At 40.7% G+C, this 20,460-nt stretch overlaps 1 protein-coding gene across 5 annotated transcripts in view; it reads right to left on the reverse strand.

The window, feature by feature from the left end:
* KCNC1 (potassium voltage-gated channel subfamily C member 1) overlaps positions 1-20,460 on the reverse strand; it is a 128,185-nt gene that overhangs the window by 22,151 nt on the left and 85,574 nt on the right. For 4 of the 5 annotated variants that reach the window (XM_075047965.1, XM_075047969.1, XM_075047967.1 and 1 more), the window contains exon 2: positions 13,083-14,016. In XM_075047965.1, the coding sequence (XP_074904066.1) occupies positions 13,083-14,016 (934 nt within the window). The remainder of the gene's footprint in view (positions 1-13,082; positions 14,017-20,460) is intronic. The other variant, XM_075047968.1, reaches the window with a different exon arrangement.

Raw genomic sequence — 20,460 nt, forward strand, 5'->3', positions numbered from 1 at the left:
CACTTAGCTGTGTTTGGGGAGAGCTGCTGTTCTCATGGGGATAAGCAAAGAGCTGGGCTTCTTCATAAGCCTCTACTGCTACAAGCTGATGGCTCTAATCCTGAAATGAGGGAGGCAGCTGTGTCAGCAGAGCTTTGCATTGAAATCTCTGAGACTCCCACCGCTACACCGGAGCCTGGGTTTGCAAACTAAACTGTTGGTGATGGAGGGGGCACTGGTCCATTTCTGGAACTCAAAACAACTCTGAGCGGAGTGGTTGTGGGTCAGGTTGTTCACTGGTAACAGTTATTGATCCTTTTGGAAGAAGCTTGCAGGCTCTGTTGTGCTTGAATGACAAGGACATTGACCTTCTTGGAATTAATTTCTTAAATTGCATTATACTTCCTTAGCAACTTGAGCTGAAACTTGCTCTTGCAGCCTCCTCAGGAACCCTTAGTACTGATGAATTTTTCTGTATGCTTGTTGAAAAATCACAACCTTGTTATTTGGGTACTGGTCTCTTCTATCAAGTAACTAGTGATAAGACGAGAGGAAATAGCCTCAAGTTGTGCCAGGAGAGGTTTAGATTGGATATTAGAAAAAATTTCTTTACTGAAAGGGTTGTCAGGCATTGGAACAGGCTGCCCAGGGAAGTGGTGGAAACACGATCCATGGAGGTGTCAAAAAACATGTAGACATGGCACTTCAGGACATGGCTAAGTGGGCATGGTGGTGTTGAGTTGACGGTTGGACTTGATGATCCTAAAGGTCTTTTCCAACCTGAACGATTCTATGATTTTATTTCTATTCAATAGGAAGAGAACAGAGTAGCTGAAGATGTGGACGGATCACTGAACTGTCCTTCTAATGTCCCTTGAATATTCCATGCATGGGCCATGCCTTAGGGATCACATTCTGGATAGCAATGCCAGTCCACAGTGACAATTTTGCTAAATATTTAGGAAGCAGAAAAATTACTAGCACGGAAGACTGCATCTATTGCTGGTGTATATAAGTAAGTGTTAAGTAGAGTAGTTGTGTTCCAAACCACTGTCTGCTGCACCTAATTCTCTGAAGGTAGGACTCAGCAATCACATGATATTTAATATGTGATTAGTCTGTTATGGGAACCAAGAAAACATCACTGATGTCATCAGTCCACAGTTAGAAGCTCCCATTGTTTTCATTAGCAGATCTACATGCTGAACAATTTCAGGAATGCGGTCTAAAGATGAATGAAATTATGTTATTTTTAGGTTGATTTCTCAAGTTTCAATTTGCATGATCGCTTTTTCCAAGACTGACCTTGGGTTTGAGAGAACTCCAGATAAAGCAAAACTACTGAAACCATTACTGTCTGATGACTACCAGTCTGGTTATACCAGTGACGATTACTTCTAGGTGCTTAAAACTTCTAAGGCTTGATTCTGGCCTACCAAATTCACATGAGTCTTTCCATCCCTGCTAGCAGAATATGAATTAGGCTTGTACAGAATTTTTTGTTCTTTAGGTTCTGTTTCATGAAGAAAAGTCAATGTTACCATCTCTGTTTTACAGATGGGTAGAACTACCATGCAGTGAAGTGACTTGCCCACTACTATGTAAGAGGTTATTTACAACAAAATCTTCTAACTCTCAGCTTGGCACCTTATCTCCATAATTCTCCTATCTGTGAATACCTAGTTAACTGCACCAGCTTTAAACATTCTCCTGCAGAGATTTGGCTGGGAGGCTAAAGAAAGTATTCAGCAGATCTCCCGGGTGAGTAGTTTGTTTCACAAATACCTCATTTGTGTGGTTTCCACTTTCTTTTTTTCCTGTCTCATGTATCTCCATTTGCAAAAAAGTGCTATTAAAATGCCTCAAGTGTTTCCAAGCAAACACTGAATTTCAAAATGGGGGAGAGGGATTCTGAAAAAAAAAAACCTTAGGAGAACTGCTGGATTTTACATTAGTATATTCTGCTTATTGTGGAGAAGCACAGTAGAGACTGCCCATGCACTTCTGCATGGCTCATCTCTTTTGTCATAGCAAATGGTTGCACAGTGTCATAGTGACTTCACCAGTGCTGCTGGTTTTGATTATAAGCTGGAGTCTGACACTGAATCTCCACCTGTTTGAACTGCACCTGACTTTCAGAGTATCAGTGGACATAATTGTTTGATATATTCATTGACCTCAATCTATGCTTGGAAATGTGGCACTTGTACAGAAGTTGTTTCTATACTGGGAAAGTCTCCCCAGTCCTCTTCCCTTAAGTGAACACTGCCATTCTCCAACAGCTGCCAAGAGTCAAGTTCCTGGTCTACTCTTCATACCTTAGATGTCTTAAGAAATTGTGTGGGCTAGGGATGGTCCCAACTCAAACTGCTTCTTCTTGGGGTTGTAGCTGCTCCCCCGCCCTTTGTCTCCCATGTGTCTACAGAGCTGTGAAGTGGTCACTTACCCCAACGACTGGATGAGTTGAAAGGCACTCTCAGGGTGGACCGTTTTCAGTCCTTACAGGATTGTAAATCCAATGCCTTTTCCAGTCCTTATAGAAACTTCTGTAGGTTGTAACCACTTTGACTGAAACAGGGCTGAGAGAAACTCCATAATTCATAGCATGGTATCCATGCATATTTACCCAGGAGTCAATATCTCACTACATGAACCATGCCAGATTCTTTGACATTGTGCTGAAGACGATGGGGTCTTCCAAGCCCTAGATCAGAAATACAGCAATTAAGAGACATAGTGCTGTTTCCTTTGGTCATATTAGGGCTCTGGCAATCTCTTACAGAAGAATACTGACTGTCTTCCTCTAGTCTATCCTTGTTTAAGGATTAAAACAGACAAGGACCCAGCTTGAGTACCTACAAATTCCCTGAACAGCCATTTGCCATGCCAGAAAGGCTTGGGGAACTCCAAGGTTCTGCGACCCTGTTACACGGAAAGGGGTTGACAAGCAGGAAGGAGGTATGAGCAGCTGAGTGCAAAACAGGGCCAGAACTGAGAAAGGCATTTGCTTGAAAGATTAAGATCTTTCTACTGGGGACACCTTGTCTGACTAAAGTTACATTCCACACTAGCACCCCATGTACACCTAAAAATAAATCTACAGCTTGTCTAGATCTCAACTGTGCTGTTACAGCCCTGATCCCAAACTTGGGATTGCCATTATTACAGTCTGTGGATAGTCCCACTCCTGACCAATTAAGAGTATCCTTTGGTTCTCATGCAGAGCTTGAGGGTCATTTTCATATGCACATTTTGAACCCCTGTTGCTAACCCTAGTATGCACAGTAGCTGCCTGAAGTCTTTTACGAAGAAGGATCTCCGTGAGGTCCCTCACAGCAGAGACCTTTAATCCAACTGGATCTCTGCAGAAAGTAATGGTACATTGTCCATTGAGTGACTTAATTACTCTTCTGTTTTTCAGTCCTCTCCTCACCAGAAAAGTGATATAAAAGGGCTGTTAATGTGGCAAACATTAGTTGTGACATACTACACTGGCAACAGGAAACTCTCTTGGTATGATGTTTTTCCCTGGCTCTTGGGCTAGTGATAGAATGGTACAGAAACTGAGGTGCATGGCCAAGGTGAGGGTGGAGAGCTGCTGTGCTCTAGCTTTTCTTAGCTACAAGCCTATTAGCTGGAAGTGGGAAATAGAGCAGCTGTGAGGCTCCTGTAGTTGCTGCTGGAGGACAGAATTTTGCAGCTGTCTTTATTCTAGAGAAAACGCAAAGATCTCACATTCCTTTCTGCATCCTGTTTTTGCAGAATCAGTTTTGCCTGATACTTCTTGTGCTAAGCAAATGATTATGGTGAAGTTAAGAGTATGAATCCAAGTATTCAAAGACATCTACTCTGATTTGTGGACGGGTTAAGAGCTGGTCAGCATCTGAAAATACCCATTGACTTTATATCCTTAAACTTCTCTCTGAGATGCTGCATGGAAAGGAAGTATTTACAGTTCAATTCCCTTGAGTCTCTTCAATTCAAATTTCACTCCCGTTAGCAAGTTGGTTTTGTTTTAGTTGCCTGGATAGTGTTTACTGCCTGATAATGTTCATTGGCCACTCATCAGTTGCATCAGTATAAATCACTTTATTTTTTTATACTAGACTCCATCTAAACTCTGCTGTGCTTCTTCACTGATTAAGCAAGGGTCAGAGTGTAATAGCAAATCAGGAATCAGGAACTGCACACTGAGAAAAATGTGCTTTTCTTGAGTTAGTACATGGCTATAGCGATTTCTGAGTTAACATAGAATTTACTGACAATTAAGAATAAGATTAGTAGCAATAAACTTCATGCTGTCACTCTAGAAAATTGTCAGAAATGTCTATGCTCTATTTTTTTATAATTCTTTCAAAGTAGTGTTTGGGGGTAATTGGGGGAGATTGTAAACAAAATACTTTGCTCAGGACCTGATTCAGCAAAATAACAATTATGCTTCTGTGCCAGACAGTCTTTGGCTACAGAAATCAATTTTTATGGGCTCCAGAGCCTCATGCAGGATTAAGAAACATGGATCCCATGGGTAGGGTCTCTTTTTTGTTGTTGTTAAATCAGGTCCTTCGAGTGAAAGGGATATAACTAAATTAAATTAGAAAAAGGATTATGGAGAAGGTATATTAAACCACAGACAAAGGATGATGAAATAATGAAATTACGGCTTGGAGAGTATGGAAGGAAGTATAGCATAGAGAAGAACAGCATAGAAAATACAGGTTTGAACCTTTGAAAATGAGTAATGGTGTGTCAGCATGGGCATGACTGGTTTTCAAAATGGCAGTGAAAAAAATCCTAAACTGGTAGGTTTGTGAATTTTTTCTGCTGGAGAGTAATGAAAATTATTTTTTCCCATGCAGACTATCTGAAAAAAAGAAGGTAATTTAACTAAGTAGCTCTATTGTCATACCAAGTACTTACTCTTTGCATTAATACCTTGCATCAGGTTTTGTGTCACAATCTCAGTGAAGTTACCTATAGTCTGTGACATTCCTTGTTCTTTTGCATTAAAGAACTGTATTGTAATCTCCTCGGCTGCCAAACATGGAGCTCAGGTTGATGGGAATTGGAGAAAAACTTCACAGAATAAAATGTGACAGTCTGTAACATACACAAGTTGCAAGCAACGTACAGTAATAACAAGTAAATGTTAACAAACAGAGCGAAAGAGAGAAAGAGAAAAAGAGAGAAAATGTGAAGAACATGTAAAAGAATTAAGATTCCTATATAACAACTTGATTTTAGTTACCCCAATATTCTAAGGCCATTAAAATAAAAATCTTTATTAGTTCTAGGTATCTTTAATAAAGTTTCCTGCTTTTTATATTACTGCATATTTTGAAAGTTGCTATGAATCTCTTCTGAGTAGATGTCACACTGATGGACTTTACACTGGCACGAGAGCAGAATTTAGTATGCTACATGAATACGCAGAATCCTTCCGATCAAACCTACCTCTTCAACATTTACTCACCACCTTGTTGACCTGGGTCCCTCCAGGAAGCCGTGTCCCCCAGTAAAGGCACTCCAGTGACGGTGGTGACCGCCTCTCCCAGTACTAACTGGCCAACATAGTAACATCACTCCCAGAGAATATCACCTCTGAGAGGTACTACTTCTTGAAGTGAGGTGACAGTATGTTGGCTGCCTACCTATTGGTACTGCTAGAGGAAGTACAGGAGCTCTAGTTAAGTAGATCCAGTGCATCTTGCTATTATAAGTATTATTGGATATGTGCTTAATACAGTGCTGAGAACTGTTGCTCCTGAAAGTGCTGCATTGCAAAGAGCTCTGAAAGATCCTTCCTAGTTTTATCCTGACACTTCTGGGGTTTCTCTTATACCCATCCTGAACTTCTGAGAATCTCACTAACACCATATTCTGTAGAGCACAGCGGGGCATTGACAGGTCAGGTAGAAGTTGCAGGAAAATGCAGTCAGGTGAGTCATGCTACGATCTTATATTACTGCTCTGACTGAGGAATACAGTATGATGATCTGTACAGTATGGAAGGTGTCTGAGACATGGAGCATGGATGAATACAGAGAACAATGACAGCAGGAATGGTAGATTGCTTGTTATTTCGGCTTTGTGCTTTTAAACAGTCAAGCAAGTAGTCAAAAGGCTTGGAGAAAATTTCCAGCAAGTACGGAGTAAGAGAGATATAAGCAAGTGGACTGGGTGCAGAGCTGCGACCTCACACCCTAGACCCTTTTGTCCCTGGCCTTTTGTAGTAATGGGTAAGTCACCCCATCTATCTAGTTCTTCTGCAGCAGAGATGTACTTCTTGCATAGAGGTGCCTTTTGTTGTATCTGTCCTGCAAACACGAGTCATACTCAGTCCAGCAGAAGGGAGAGATGCCAAGAGCACCTCTTTTGTATCCCAGGAATGCATTCTGCAGTGGATGGCATGGGAGCTGCAGTGGCAGGCACATGCTTGAGAAAGGGGATTTACCATATTTACATCTGCCTTGTGCTGGAGGATTGGCACAGGTAGGCCTTATTTGGCTGGAGTGCTTATATCTGTGTTTTCCCATCACTAAAAGTGCCTCATGCCCATTAAGTTATTAAAGCATGAAAAGTCCTAAGATTCATTATTTAGTTCTGCGATTGTTTTTCAGCTTAGTGCAATCCTGCCCCTATACCCACTCATCCCTGGCTGTGGCCAGACCACAGGGGGCTGTGTGGGGAGATTTTTTTTTATTATTATTATTTTTTAATGTCTCAGTGCCAGAGAAAAGCGGGAAACCCAAAGCACTGTGCTTGAATTCATAGCTCCTCCTTTTTGTTTTCAAATGACTTGGTATAGAGGATGTTATTTTTTATTCAAATTCTAAAGTAAACAAGCACCATAGTACAAGTGACACCCACTGGTTGTATCTCTACAGGAAATGACAGATGAATAATTGTACAACAAACTATTACATTATATTAGTTATAAATTCTGCTTTGTGTGCGATCCAGAGCTATGAGATGGCAGAAATGCCACATGGGGCAGGGGACAAGGAATAGATCCAAATTGCTTCCACCTAACTGTAGGCACTTAACTGAGGATCTTAAGTTAGAGCTGCAGTCACCTTGAGATCACTTCTGGAGAAAGCCACCTCCAGAGGGTAATTCAGATCATAAATGAGTGAATTACTCTCGGAGACTGCCTGATTCTTCTTCCAATATGAGGGGGGCCTCAGGAAAATGCATCTCAAGTTAGATGAGAAGAACTGAGTGTTATTCCTTTTATTTTGAGCTGTTACAATTTCTACTTTAGACCCACAGGACTCCATCGTCAGTGACATTACGATGCAATCGTTACCTCATTTGCTATTTTGGAGTGATGAATTTTGGATTTTTAAAGGCTAGGAAAGCTAAGTATAGGGATGAAAGAAAAACCATCTCCCTGTTACCTTTTCCACTGCCTTTTTAGTATTTTTTATGTCCAACACATTTAAACATCAAAGTCTTTTGAGCTGAAACAGACCTAAATGCTTTGCAGTTATGTTGCTGTCTACTGTCCATCTTAGAGACAGGGTCAAAGGTTTTATGACACTAAAATTATATGAGATTTTCTTTAATGTTCAAAGGCATTTGATCAGAGAATTTGCTTCCCCGCAGATTGAAGGACCACCACAGTGACTACATACCTATGGCTTTAATAGTGCTTTGCTATCCATAAAAGCCACTGAAGTTCACAAACTACAGCGAAATGTTAGGCAGCATAATGGGCCTGTAGCAAGAACTGCCAGGAGTCCCCAGCTCCCACTGAGCATTGGCACTAGAATTACAGTGCTCAGCACACTTCTGACATTAGAACTGGTGTATTGCACAAGGAATACAGGTTATTTAGGTTATGGTGACAGAAGGGATGAAAAATGAAGCCCTGAGAAAAGAGCAGCTCCTTCAGAAAGCATGAGTGGTAAAGCCGAAATGTGTAATTCCACATTATTTCTTTAAAAGGAGATCAGCGCTCTCTCAGGAAATTGCATTGAAATAATAGGTTCCTAGTGTCACAGCTTGCTCCAGTTCCTCTAACCATGGAGTACACTGGAGTACACTGGAGTCACTATAACTATGTAGTACCCCTCTGTCAGTGATAGACTTGGATAGCTTTAACTATTCAGACATAGGAATAGTCAAGGAGTGGGTTATGGAAAATTGGGGTTTTTTTGGTTTTGGGCAGGTAAGTAAAACAACCACAGAAGTTTTTCTGAAGCTGAAGACTGTATTAGTAATGACAGACATTTTCCCTCTTCTCTTAGGTACCTGAATTCTAGTAACATTTCTTCCATTTTTACATTCCTTTACAGCTACGCAATGAGAATTTTGCCATCAATACACTGTGAAAAGGCTGCATGATACATTTGTATGAAGATACGATATCCTTGGAGTATAGCTTAAGTGAAGCTGCATGCAGAGGGGATCCAAGAGGTGAGAAGTTCTTATTTTGGCCATATTAAAGTCAATATAAACACTGTGAGTGCTGGTGTTGTAAATATATATATAAATATATATATATACAAAAACAATAAAAGGTTGGGGTGGATCTCTGAACAACCCCAAAATAACCCATCACCTGTGCTTATGTATTATAGATGCATTCTTAAGACCATTGTTCTGTGGCACCAAACAGTACTGTAGACATCAAACGAAGTTATGAATTCCATTCATATTCTAAATTTCTTTTACAGGGTTGGAAAATGACATTCACCGCTTCATCCTATGGCAACTTTAAGATGGAACCATACAGTCAGCCTATCCTTCAGGTAAGCACACAGCTCACAAAATAGAGGGACTGAAGAGCTGAGTAACACTTCAAAAGAAAACTGAGAGCTTTCAAGATTTGTTTTGCATGTTTTGATTTTCTTACAAACTTGTACCTTAAAGTATTTCACTATGTATACTGAGACAAATTACTCATACCTGTAGGACAGTGTGTGGTTTGGGACAGAAATCAGCTAAGTTTAAGTGGTTGAAACTGGCTTGTTCTGTTTTGCTTCTGTTTGAAGCAAATTTTGCTTTGTTTTTTTTCTGTTTTGCTTCTGTTATGATACTGACTGGAATACTCAGAAACCTTTAGATAAAAGGCACTGCAGCACAGCAGACTATGGTTGACTGATGCTTATTTAGTTATGTTCAACTAGTGGCTTTGCCACAGACTTTTCAAGTGATCTTGCTCAATTAAATTAAGCCATGTGTCAAATGAAAATACTGGAGATTACTTCCATTTTCTCTTTGCTGTCGACTTAGCCTGTCGGGTATTTGATTGTAATATAGTGGTTGTCACATATACAACAATGGCAAAATGAAGCCCTGATCTTGAATGGGGCCTGTAAAGAACATTGCAACATAACAAAGTTGATAGTTTGACATGGTGATGCTAGAACTTGGTGTGTATATTTTAAGTGAGGGGACACCTGGTCCTCTATAGTCTGAGATATCCCCAGTCAAAGAGTTTTAGTCACATTGGTCAGGTGAGATCTGCTCCTTTGTATCAGGCCCAGTTCCTCCAGGCACTATATAAGCAGTATCTTGAGAATTTGCAGGCATTGAAAACTACCTTGAAGAAGATTTTTTTGTAGAGAGGAAATCTCTACTTTCTTAATGCTGCTGGTGAAAGCCTGCTTGCAGCAGTAGCTCTGCCATCCTCTACTCTGAAGTACCTTTCCTCCCCTTCTGCTGCTTTCCCAGCCACCCATTTATGGGATCGGATGGGATGGAGAACAGGAAGGATTGCTGCAGAAAGGGGAGGCATGGTAGAATCAAACTCTGACATTCTTTATATCAAATTAAAATCAAGTGCTGTTATTTAAAGATACCCTCCTGCCAGGTGTAGATTAGCCCAGGACTGAGCTGCTGAGAGTGTTGGGGACAATTTAAAGATTTAATTCAAACCTACCAGAATTTAAATTCAAACCATCTTTGCTTTGCCTGCAAATGACGATAACATCATTGGCAGCAGCTGTGCAGCCTCTGGGCAAAGTTCTGCTGTTTGCATGTCCGTGCCAGTAAAGTGCTCCTTAGCCTGAGAAGAGGCACTGGGCCGCGGCTGTGCAGAGCTCTCCATAGAGCCCCCTTGGGCCCGTGTGTATGGACCGAGAACAGCTGTGAACTGCTGACTTGGTGCATGAGAGGACTATAGAGAGATAGTTGTATGTGGAATTATTTCATACTCATCACTGTCTGTGAAGTGTTTAATCATTCCACCACACATAATATATGGAATTAATAACTTCATGTGATGTCCTTCACACCTGAGGAGTTAAACAGGCTTTTTTGGAATAATGTGTTAGATAGACATCATATGACCTTTTATCACCTAGACAGTGTCACACTGAAGCTTTACAGTGAAAAATTACAAAAAAATATCTTGGACAACTCAGGCATTTTTTTAGAAAAGTTAGGCACCCATTTTGTGTTCCTTGTACAATGTTAACTGGTTGTTTACAGTTAGGTGCTGTTAACCAATCCAAATATTTTACAGTGTGGGCAACATTCATTGCTTGCAAGTCTCTGTTTTCATATAATGTGCAGGTTATAGTTTCAGGAACAAGTCAGTGCCTATGAATGCTTCATATTTCATAAGTGAACCTCAACATCCAAGGCAATGCAGATCTTGTTTTAACAGTTCGGTTCTGATCTTACTTACTATATTTTACTTTTCTCTTGCACACATATAGATCTTGCCCTATTAGGAAGCTAAGAGATGCAGGCAGTATTTTTTGCTGCTACTGGTGCATAATAATTATCAGAAACAGAACTCCAGCAACAGTGTTACCGAGTCCATTTTGTTAGCTGAAGTATAAGTGTGCTTTGTTACTTCTTAAAATATATATGCTTGTATTCATATATAAAAATAGTCTCTCAATTATTGCAGAAGTAGGTAAGTTGCTGTTACTATCAATACATCATTGATATTGTGGTAACAGCTGATTTTAGAGCACTGATGGTGGCAAAACAGTTCCACATTGAACCAAAATTACACGTATTCTCAGGATACCAGTGTGGAATTGCACTGAACTCGTAGAGTTCTTAGTCCTCTAGTTCCCAGAGAGGACCAGGGTAGGTAATGGAAAGAACTTTCTAAAGCAAGGGATTTCTGAGAAGAAAGTCACTCTGTAGCTGACTGCTAAAGTACTCAAGAGTCTGGCATCTCCTGTGCATTGGAATTGGGTCGTTGGCATCTTGCTCCCAGTAGCAGACATGCAATATAGTTTGTGCCCTCTTTCCCTCTTGATACATGATGCCACAAAGACATCTACTTATGAGGAAGTTTGCTGCTTGGACATGAGTTGTGATAAGCATTTGCAACCTGAGGGGAATGGATGATAAAACCATACGCTTATGCGCCATAGATACAATAGGAAAGAGACAGTCTATCAGTCATGTGAATTGTGATTGGCCTGTTGCAATGGAATAGCCTTTAACAACAAAAAAAAGAAAGCTATTTACCTTCTGAATGGATTTTACATAGTTGCACAAGAGGGAAAAGAAATAAGAAAAGAAGAGAGAAGAGAAAAGAAGAGAAAGATTCCCACCAGCTTTTCCCCTCCAAAATTAGCATTGGCATTGGTGAAGTCACACACAAAGGAAAGTCTAACTTTCTTTGTGCCTCTTACAATGACATCAACATGCATGGCTATGAGATGACGAGAGAATACCTCACTCACAATGAGTAACAAATTAGAATTCTCTTCAAAGTAAAAAAAATGATAACACAAGACCATCATAGGTATATGCTAGCTCTTTCAAAACATCTCTTTTTGACTAGATGTCTGTTAAAATCACTTGACTGGCAATCTGTTCTATCTAATACAATACAGGGGGATATTCTGAATAGGCTGAAGAATGTCTACTATGCAACTTGGCTGGAACATCTGCCAAAAATGAAGTTGGTTTTGTTTTCAACATGGTTATCTACTTTGAAATTACTCCATAGAATAAATAGTGATATTCCATGGGTAGAGGTAGATTATGGGGTTTAAATAATCAAATTGGAGCCCCGTAACTTTATGTGCTATAGGAGGATTCTCATAAAACTGAGATATTCCCATAATTAACCACTAGCCATGGGATATTATAATATATTCCATGGTGACTAGTATTTTTTCCATTTCCCTCCCCCCTCCCAGCAGAATTACTATGATTAATTTTGCTCTGGTTTCACATATTGCTAACATGAATCAGCATAATTAAAAATAAGAATACCATATTATGAGGCAATCACTGTTTAGGCCAAACCAGCCAGTAATGACCAGTCAGACCTTTTCTAGTTGGCCTCTGCTGCTAGAGGGTTGAAAGAGCTGTAACTCACCAACCCATACTTGCAAAAGGAGCGTGTTTTAGAAAATGTGGTTCAAAACTCTTCATAGTTCTAAATGCTAAATTCTAGTGTAATATTATAGAATAGATTGATTTGCATACCGTAGAATAAACATCCTTACATCTAGTCTTGTCTCAGAGTGAGTCATTTTGCATTAGTGTCAAGAATTTGAGCTGTTGTTCTACTTTGCAGTTAATAATCAGAAAGAGACAGGATTGTCTCATGAATATGCATGATGGTATAGTTGTCCCTTCAACTTACTAGGCACCTAGTTTCTGTAATGAGATGTACAATATCTGCCATTTAAAACAGCTGAAAAGTCCCAAATGGGAACAAATGAGAAAGCATCTGGCTGTTTCGAATTCCAGCCCTGTTTTGTCAGAAAACTGTAATTGCTGAGTATTTGGCTCCTACTCTGCTCTATGAAGCATTCAGCTCTCAGGAGCCTCTGAGATGCATTACACAGTCCAGCAACATAGCTGTAGAACTCTCAAAATTCTTTCACTAGATGTAACAGCTCTTCAAAATATCTTGAGACTTGTATGCCCTTAACCAGGACCAAAGTTTGGGCTCCTAGAGCGTGCTCTCATCCTTAGTTTTGCTGATCAGCCTCCACTGTACCATTTGTCCCTGCAACCTAGACTTCACACATATTATTCACTGTGTGATGGTGGGACTAGAATGGATAAATGTGCTACCCATTGCTCTAAGAAAGCAGTCTGGCTGAATCTTATATCACTACGCGGGATGGAGGTTAACGGTCAGATGGACATTCCTCTAAGAGGTTTCCTACCTGCTCTGTTAATTTCTAAAATTTCTTCTTGGGCCAGTGGGCAAGTGTCGCTCTGAGTACTGTGGTGTGGAGAGTTTACGACAGATTTACAATAATTGGGGGATCCCAGCTGGGGTGGCCTCGGGATATGCTTCTTTTTTTTCTTTGGTAGCTTCTGCTTAGCCATAGCTAAGGAGTAATACATTCCGAAATTGTTCACAATGACAGGGACAGGCATGGCAATGGTCAGCACACCAGCGAGAGCACAGAGGGCCCCCACCAGCATGCCTGACCAAGTCTGAGGATACATGTCTCCGTAGCCCAGGGTCGTCATGGTGACAACAGCCCACCAAAAGCCGATGGGGATATTTTTAAAGTGTGTGTGTTCACTGGCACTAGGGTCATTTGGTTTAGCACCTATTCTCTCGGCATAATAGATCATCGTGGCAAAGATTAAGACGCCCAATGCCAAAAATATGATGAGCAGCAAGAATTCATTTGTGCTGGCGCGGAGGGTGTGTCCCAAGACCCGCAACCCAACGAAGTGGCGGGTCAGCTTGAAAATTCGCAGGATTCGCACGAAACGGACTACACGGAGGAAGCCCAGGACATCCTTAGCAGCTTTGGAAGACAGGCCACTGAGTCCAACCTCTAGATAGAAAGGCAGTATGGCCACAAAGTCAATGATGTTCAAAGAGTTTTTGATAAATTCCACCTTGTTTGGGCAGAAAGTGACTCTCATCAAGAACTCAAATGTAAACCAGACAACACAGACACCTTCGATGTAGGTGAGAAAGGCTTCAGTCTCTGCTTCCCTGTAGTGCCGCACCTGGGTGTCATTCCCGATGAATTCGGTTTCTGTCTTGTTCACAATGGGGTTAAATCTCTCATGGGTCTCGAGGCAGAAGGTGGTGATGGAGACCAGAATGAAGAAGAGGGAGGCAAATGCCACATACTGTGGAAAGAAAGATATGAGAGAAATGTTAAACAGTAGGTTAAGTACAGGGGCTTTGATTCTGAAACACCAGGGAGAGACAAGAGCGGTATTAAAACTAAAGGTAATGCCAAGCCTTCTTCCTGTGGGCTTAAGATGCCAAGTCTCACCTGCAAAGGGAGCCTAACATTCAAATTTGGAGGGAGAGCAGTATGTAAGTACATGCTAACATCCATTCCTGTACAGATAGCACTTTAGCGAGAGTATAAATTTGAGCAGGCACTTACATCTCAGAGCTTTCTGTAAGATTTAAGGTTAAGGACATATTGAAATTCTACCTTCCTGAACTTGGTCTTCTGTTACTTCCTGATCTTAAAGATAGAGCACACCTTCTAGGACAATTGTCATGCAAGAGTTTTTTCACAGCATTGCGTCAGTGCTATGGTGGCTGCCTCCTGCTCCCAGCTTAGTGACGGTTGTGGTATTTCAGATCTCAATAAGGTGCTAGTAAATATTAGCAGCAGTCTCAGGTGGGCTCTACAGCAAGACGCAGAGTCCTGCTTGGCATCATCAGACTGTCTTACCAAATCCCAGGGACAGGTTGAGGAACAGTCACATATCAGTCTGAGCTCTCCTAGAGTAAACATCTCTGTTCTCCATTCCCTTCTCCAGATCTTTTGGGGGTGGGGGACAGAAAGGGGAAGAAAGACGATTCAGGTAAGCCTGTCAGCTGATCCAAAAGGGGACAGATCTATTGGATTTTACCAGACAAGGTTTTCTTGAAGAGATTCTCATTACAATATAAGACTTGTACCAGAACTAGATGAATCTTTTTCAAGGCTGTTGGATTACAATTGGATTAAACAAGTTACAGTGAAGGTGGTGCCAGCCCCCAAAGTCAATGAGTGTTTATCTTAGGAGTATTTGCCTCTTCTGCTTCAGTTCTTGCTTTTCATAGAATCATAGGATAGTTTGGGTTGGAAGGGGCCTTTAAAGGTCATCTAGTCCAACCCCCCCTGCAATGAACAGGGACATTTTCAACTCAATCAGGTTGCTCAGAGCCCTGTCCAACCTGACCTTGAGTGTTTCCAGGGATGGACCATCTACCACCTCTCTGGGCAACCTGTTCCACTGTTTTACCACCCTCATTGTAAAAAAATTTCTTCCTTATCTCTAGTCTGAATCTATGCTCTTTTAGTTTAAAACCATTACCCCGTCCTATCGCTACAGGCCCTACTAAAAAGTCTGTTCCCATCTTTCTTATAAGTCCCCTTTAAGTAGCCACAATACGGTCTCCCGTATTGTGTGAAAGGCCACAATAAGGTCTCCCTGGAGCCTTCTCTTCTCTAGGCTGAACAACGCCAACCCTCTCAGCTTTTCTCAGGCTTTCCTCAGCCTAAAGCACATTTCTTGGTTGTATTCCAGCATAATTGAGGGGTACAGTCAGGCCAAAATTCACAACTCTTGTAACCACAATTCCTTTGCTCAGTCCTCCTTTAATCAATTAAGTAGTTTGCATATACCTAATAAGCCTCTTTTTGTGTTGGAGAGGTACAGTAATGGTAATACCTCTTTCTATTTCACTCCCTACATCTGTTATCTTCCTCTTTGTCTTGTGTGTCACCTTGACAAGAAGTGTCACATAAGATTATTTCACTCTCTTCATGAGCATGAGCAACTGTGGTAATGAGAATATTATTCAAATATTCTTATAGTGTCCTGTTATTCGTAATGTCCCTTCTTCAGCAGTGTAGCCAAAATAGGGGTTAAAAAGAACTAGTTTCTTCTAATTTGTTTGTTGCCAGTAAATGCAGTGCAATAATCTAAAAGAAATTGCTGCTAAAGGAATAGACCAGTTAAAAATAACCTATGCTTCAAGCTACCAAAGCTCTCCTGCAATCAAGAAGTTCCTTCAGTCTGCTTTCCCAGGTAGACCTGGTGCAGAATTATGCTTGACCTTCCATATTGGCAAACAAAGTCAAAAGCAAGGATTTGCCACAGTTTGAGGTGAACCATTTAATAGAATACAGAGACACTGACAGAGAATAAAATCACAGAATCATTTAGGTTGGAAGGACCCTCTGGAGGTCATCTGTTACGACTTCAGAGTTGGACCAGGTTGCTCAGGGTCTTTTCTGGTCCAGGTTTGAATATCTCCAAGGTTGGAGATCCCACAGCCTCTCTGGGCAGCCTGTGCCAGTGTTTGGCCAGTAAGAGCAAATAAGCTTGGAATGATACAGAAAGAAACAGGCTTTTCTGCTTTTCAAATCTATCATTGTTGCCAAAGTGATCAGAACCTAGCCATTGTCACAGATTTAAAAAAACCCAGTACCTTCCCCTAAATGCTTCAGGCTATCATAGCATTGTTATGTGGTGATATAATATACATGCTGATATGTGCTAAAATCAATGTCTAATAGAAATAGTTGCCTGGAAGATAAGTAATCTGGAGGTTAGGGATATTGAGAAGCAGGACTCAGGGTATCTTTTTATCATTCTCCTGTTAAACAGGGAAATTTCTCCATGCACAGTTTCTCCATCTGTAAAATAGGTTAAAAAAAATACCAGCTGGTGTTTGTCATGTGCCTTGTGATCCTAGATAAATGTGTACAGGTTCTATATGCTTTCATTTTAATGTTACTGACTTAAGTATATCAACAGTCCCCCTGAAAAATAAGTTGAAGAGTCTTTTAAGTGGTCAAAGTTGGTTTGTGTATGATGTTGTTAACGCTTAGAGCTTAATTAAGTAGAGGTTAATACCCCAATTGTCTGAGTATGAGTAAAACAAGAGACAAAAAGCATCCAAGAACTCAGGAAAACATTTCTAGCAGCCTCAGCATGTCTGTTCTATTTCAGCCTGGAGCAGATTTTTACTGTAGTCATAGAGCCCTGAGAATTCAAGCTGCAGAAGGAAATGCTGACACTTCCTCAAGTCAGGTAGCACTCACAGATAAGAAGCAGAGAGGGGAATAAAACCATTCTGCATTTTAAGGTGTCTATGAAGAAGGCCCCTTTCTTTATGCTGACTCAAAATGCGATTCTCCTCTTGGTGTATGTGAATATCTCTTCTGAGTGAGTTTTTCCTCCTTAGGACACCCTTCAGGCTGACCTTGCACAGCATCTTGGAAAGTGATGTTTTGTTATATTAAAGGGAAGAAATAACAAATTCTGACAGGACATGTAAGTTATCTGCAGTGGTACATGCTAGCAGTGTTATCAGTAGAGAACATCATACTCATGATCTCTCTTACTGTTAGTCCTTGTGTGTGCACACCTTGGCTTCAGAGGGGAATTGAGAACTTTTAGTCCCCAGTTCAGCAGAGCAGGTAGCACCTGCTAAATGAACATGAAACGTTTGCTTCTTTCTGTCTGTAGTTAACAACATCCAGAGCCCTTTCCCAGGGATGGGAATGTTCTTGAATGCTTTGCAGCTTTGGAAATGTGGGTCTGCTTTCAAGATTTCATAAAACCATGTTTGAGCAATGGTATTGACAGGAAGAATCCCAGTATTTCTTTTCCAATTTTTGTTTCTCTCTGTTAAATTACTATGTAATCCTAAAACCTATTTTATATTTGGAAAGTAAAAATGCTCCTTCGTCATTCCATGCTTCAATACTGAAAGGGCCTTGGTTTTTTTTTTAGAAGAAAGTCTGCACAGACTGAAAGGAGAAGGCAATGGAGAGCAGCCTTTTAATAAAGGGCCCATTACAGTTCCCCAGTCCCTTGGCTGATACAAAGACGTGCAGAAATGCCTGAGAATCAGGCCTGAAAATTCATTCCCTGGCACCCATCTCTGATAGATTTATCACCTCTAGCTGCTTGGGATGCAGAAATTTAGCAGCTTGCCACAAATGAATCTGTAATATATCATTGGCATTGATTTATGTTTGTGATCCCCAATTTATATTGCCCCCACCCTTTTTTTCTTCTGAATATTTTTCTTTGTTAATTATCTGAGATGAGATCTAGCAAGCTGCAAGCAAATAGTACCAAATTCAGTGAGTATGTTTTTCTAAGGAGACCAGCATTCATTCGTGCCAAAGGGGTTGAAAAAAGAGCTCTCTCTGGCCCACCATCGAAGGCCAAGAGAGATCAGCCATCATGCTTAACATGATAGCTTGCCAGTCCAGAGATGAGCAATGCTGGTAAAATCTAATGAAGACTATGGGACTTGTACGTGTTCTAACATCTTTGAAAATAAGGCTATCTCTTTTTATTTCACTAATAATGGCCCGAACACTAATCAAATCAATGGATTGCTCCTGTATTATTTAGTGGTTCTTAATCTTCTTTCTCCTTACATTTTACAACAGAATTTATTTTCTTCCTAGGATCTGAATAGGCTGGAGGAAAGGAGTGAGGATTTTATGAAGTGACGTCACGTGCTGTTGAGTTACATAATGGCAGCTAAAATTTTCTATAATTAAAGAAAATACCTAGGTAAAGTGTTTGAAGTGATCAAAACTCCTTTAACTGCTTTGACATGTTAATGATTCCTATTTCACTAGAGATGCTGCTGCCGTTGCTTTTTTTCTGGCTCTAATAACAACAAAGAAAAATCTCAGATTGTCCAAAACTGCAGAAGCTGTAAGAGAAGGCAGAGAGGAGATTTCAAAAGGGGATATTTTGATTAAAATATAAGTTACATTAAAATGTCTTCATTCGGGAGAGAGAAGAAATAACACTCCTGCATAATTTCTGTTAATAGCGGATATATTTTAATAAGGTTATTTTGAAAGAGTCTAAAAGATGTCATGCCATAAGTGGAGAATTTCATCACCTAATTTATATTGCCCGTGATTAAATCTATTTCTCTGTCTCAGGCCTGCTTCCTCCCTGCTTCTCCACTGCCCTATGTCTAACCTAGCCATTTTTGCCAGTTCAGTGTGAATATGAAGTGCCAATTAATTCAGAATAGTAGTGTTTCACATCAGTTTTGCATAGCTGTAAAAGGAGCAAGGTAACAGAATCAGACCTAGCCTCTCATGAATAATGAGCCAGTATCTTTCCACTCAGCATTGAAAGAAAACAAAAGTCCAACAGTCTTAAAAACACAAATAAACCTTCTAATACATGAGGATTAGGAGGCTAGGCTCACTCAGAAAAAAGGTCTGAGGATTAGGCCAAAAAGCATTAAATACGCAGGTGTGGCTGTTTTACTTCTGGGAATCAGTTTTTAAAACAGCACTTTATCTTGCATTTCTGAGATAGTTCTCATCTTGGAGATAAGAAACCTTTTTTATGCTTTGTTTTAAACAAGCCCAGTAACCCACTAGAATTCATGGATACAGTGCCTGTAATTGCCAGGTTTCAATGCAGGTGGGCAGTGAAGGCTGGTGATGAAAGCACCAGGACAGAAATCAGATGACTGAGGCTCTTTTCCAACCTCCACCATTGACACATTTTTAGTCTTCGAGCATGTCTGCCTGCATCCTTTGCACCATCCTTCATCTACTTTTTTTTTTTATTGAGATAGTAAACTCTTTGGGGCTTGGGACTGTCTGCCAGTTTATGTGTCTGCCAGTGTCCAGGTCAGTGTATGTCTGGAGTGGGGACCTGGGAAAGGAGACACCACTCTTGGACCATAGACAACAAGAAAAGTGGGTGGTGGCAGTGGAAGCAGCGTGGCTTTTGCAAGTCAAGTTTCAATAACTGGCAGAGTTTGTTTTCTAGGAAATAGCGGTCTACATGACACACCATTCATAATTCATTCCAGATCACACGTTCAGAGTGAGTTAGTAGAAGCTGCATGCCGCAGACGGGTGCTCTTCTCCTTTGATACTGCTCAGAATCATTTAACAATCCTGACTCAGGCTAGATGGGAGAAAAGAAACACATCACACTCAGAGATTTGCCAGCCTCTCCCTTTGCACCTGCTAACAGAAGTATTTTAAAAGTGATTCTTAATCCCTGTCCTTTTGCAGGGAAATTCAGGAAATTCCACCCATCCCTGAGCCTCTGGATGAAAGGCAGAGGAAGATGGTGTTTTGTTTGAACTACATCTGTTGAAGCAGCAGGAAATTTTCTATAGAAGTGGCACCTTCTTCTTTCTACTGATGTGTTCCAGTGAGTTTTGGTTTTACTGACAAAAATATTTAAATCACTACATCATAACCCTCCTAGTCCTAGTAATTTTCCAATAAGTCTATCACTGGTAAATGCTGTGTATCTTACAGGAACAAGCTAGGCTCAGAAGAGTTTCAGATCAGTGCTGGCAACCCATGAGTTGCATCAGTAAGTCAAATATACCCAGAGCCCTGTGCCTCTTGCTAGACCTGCATAAAACCCCATGATTGCCATTCACGAAGCATCTCTTCAAATACTTTACCAACTTTCTTTTACAGTAGTTCATCTGCTGGAGGTTCATCTCTGAAAACTATTACACCTGCATAAGCTGCCAACATTTGCCTCTCTGTGACTGGAATCACAAAGCTTTGCCTAGTTTTTATTTTAATCTGAAAACTG

The sequence above is a fragment of the Buteo buteo genome, chromosome 16, assembly GCF_964188355.1.
Source record: "Buteo buteo chromosome 16, bButBut1.hap1.1, whole genome shotgun sequence".
NCBI lineage: Eukaryota > Metazoa > Chordata > Aves > Accipitriformes > Accipitridae > Buteo > Buteo buteo.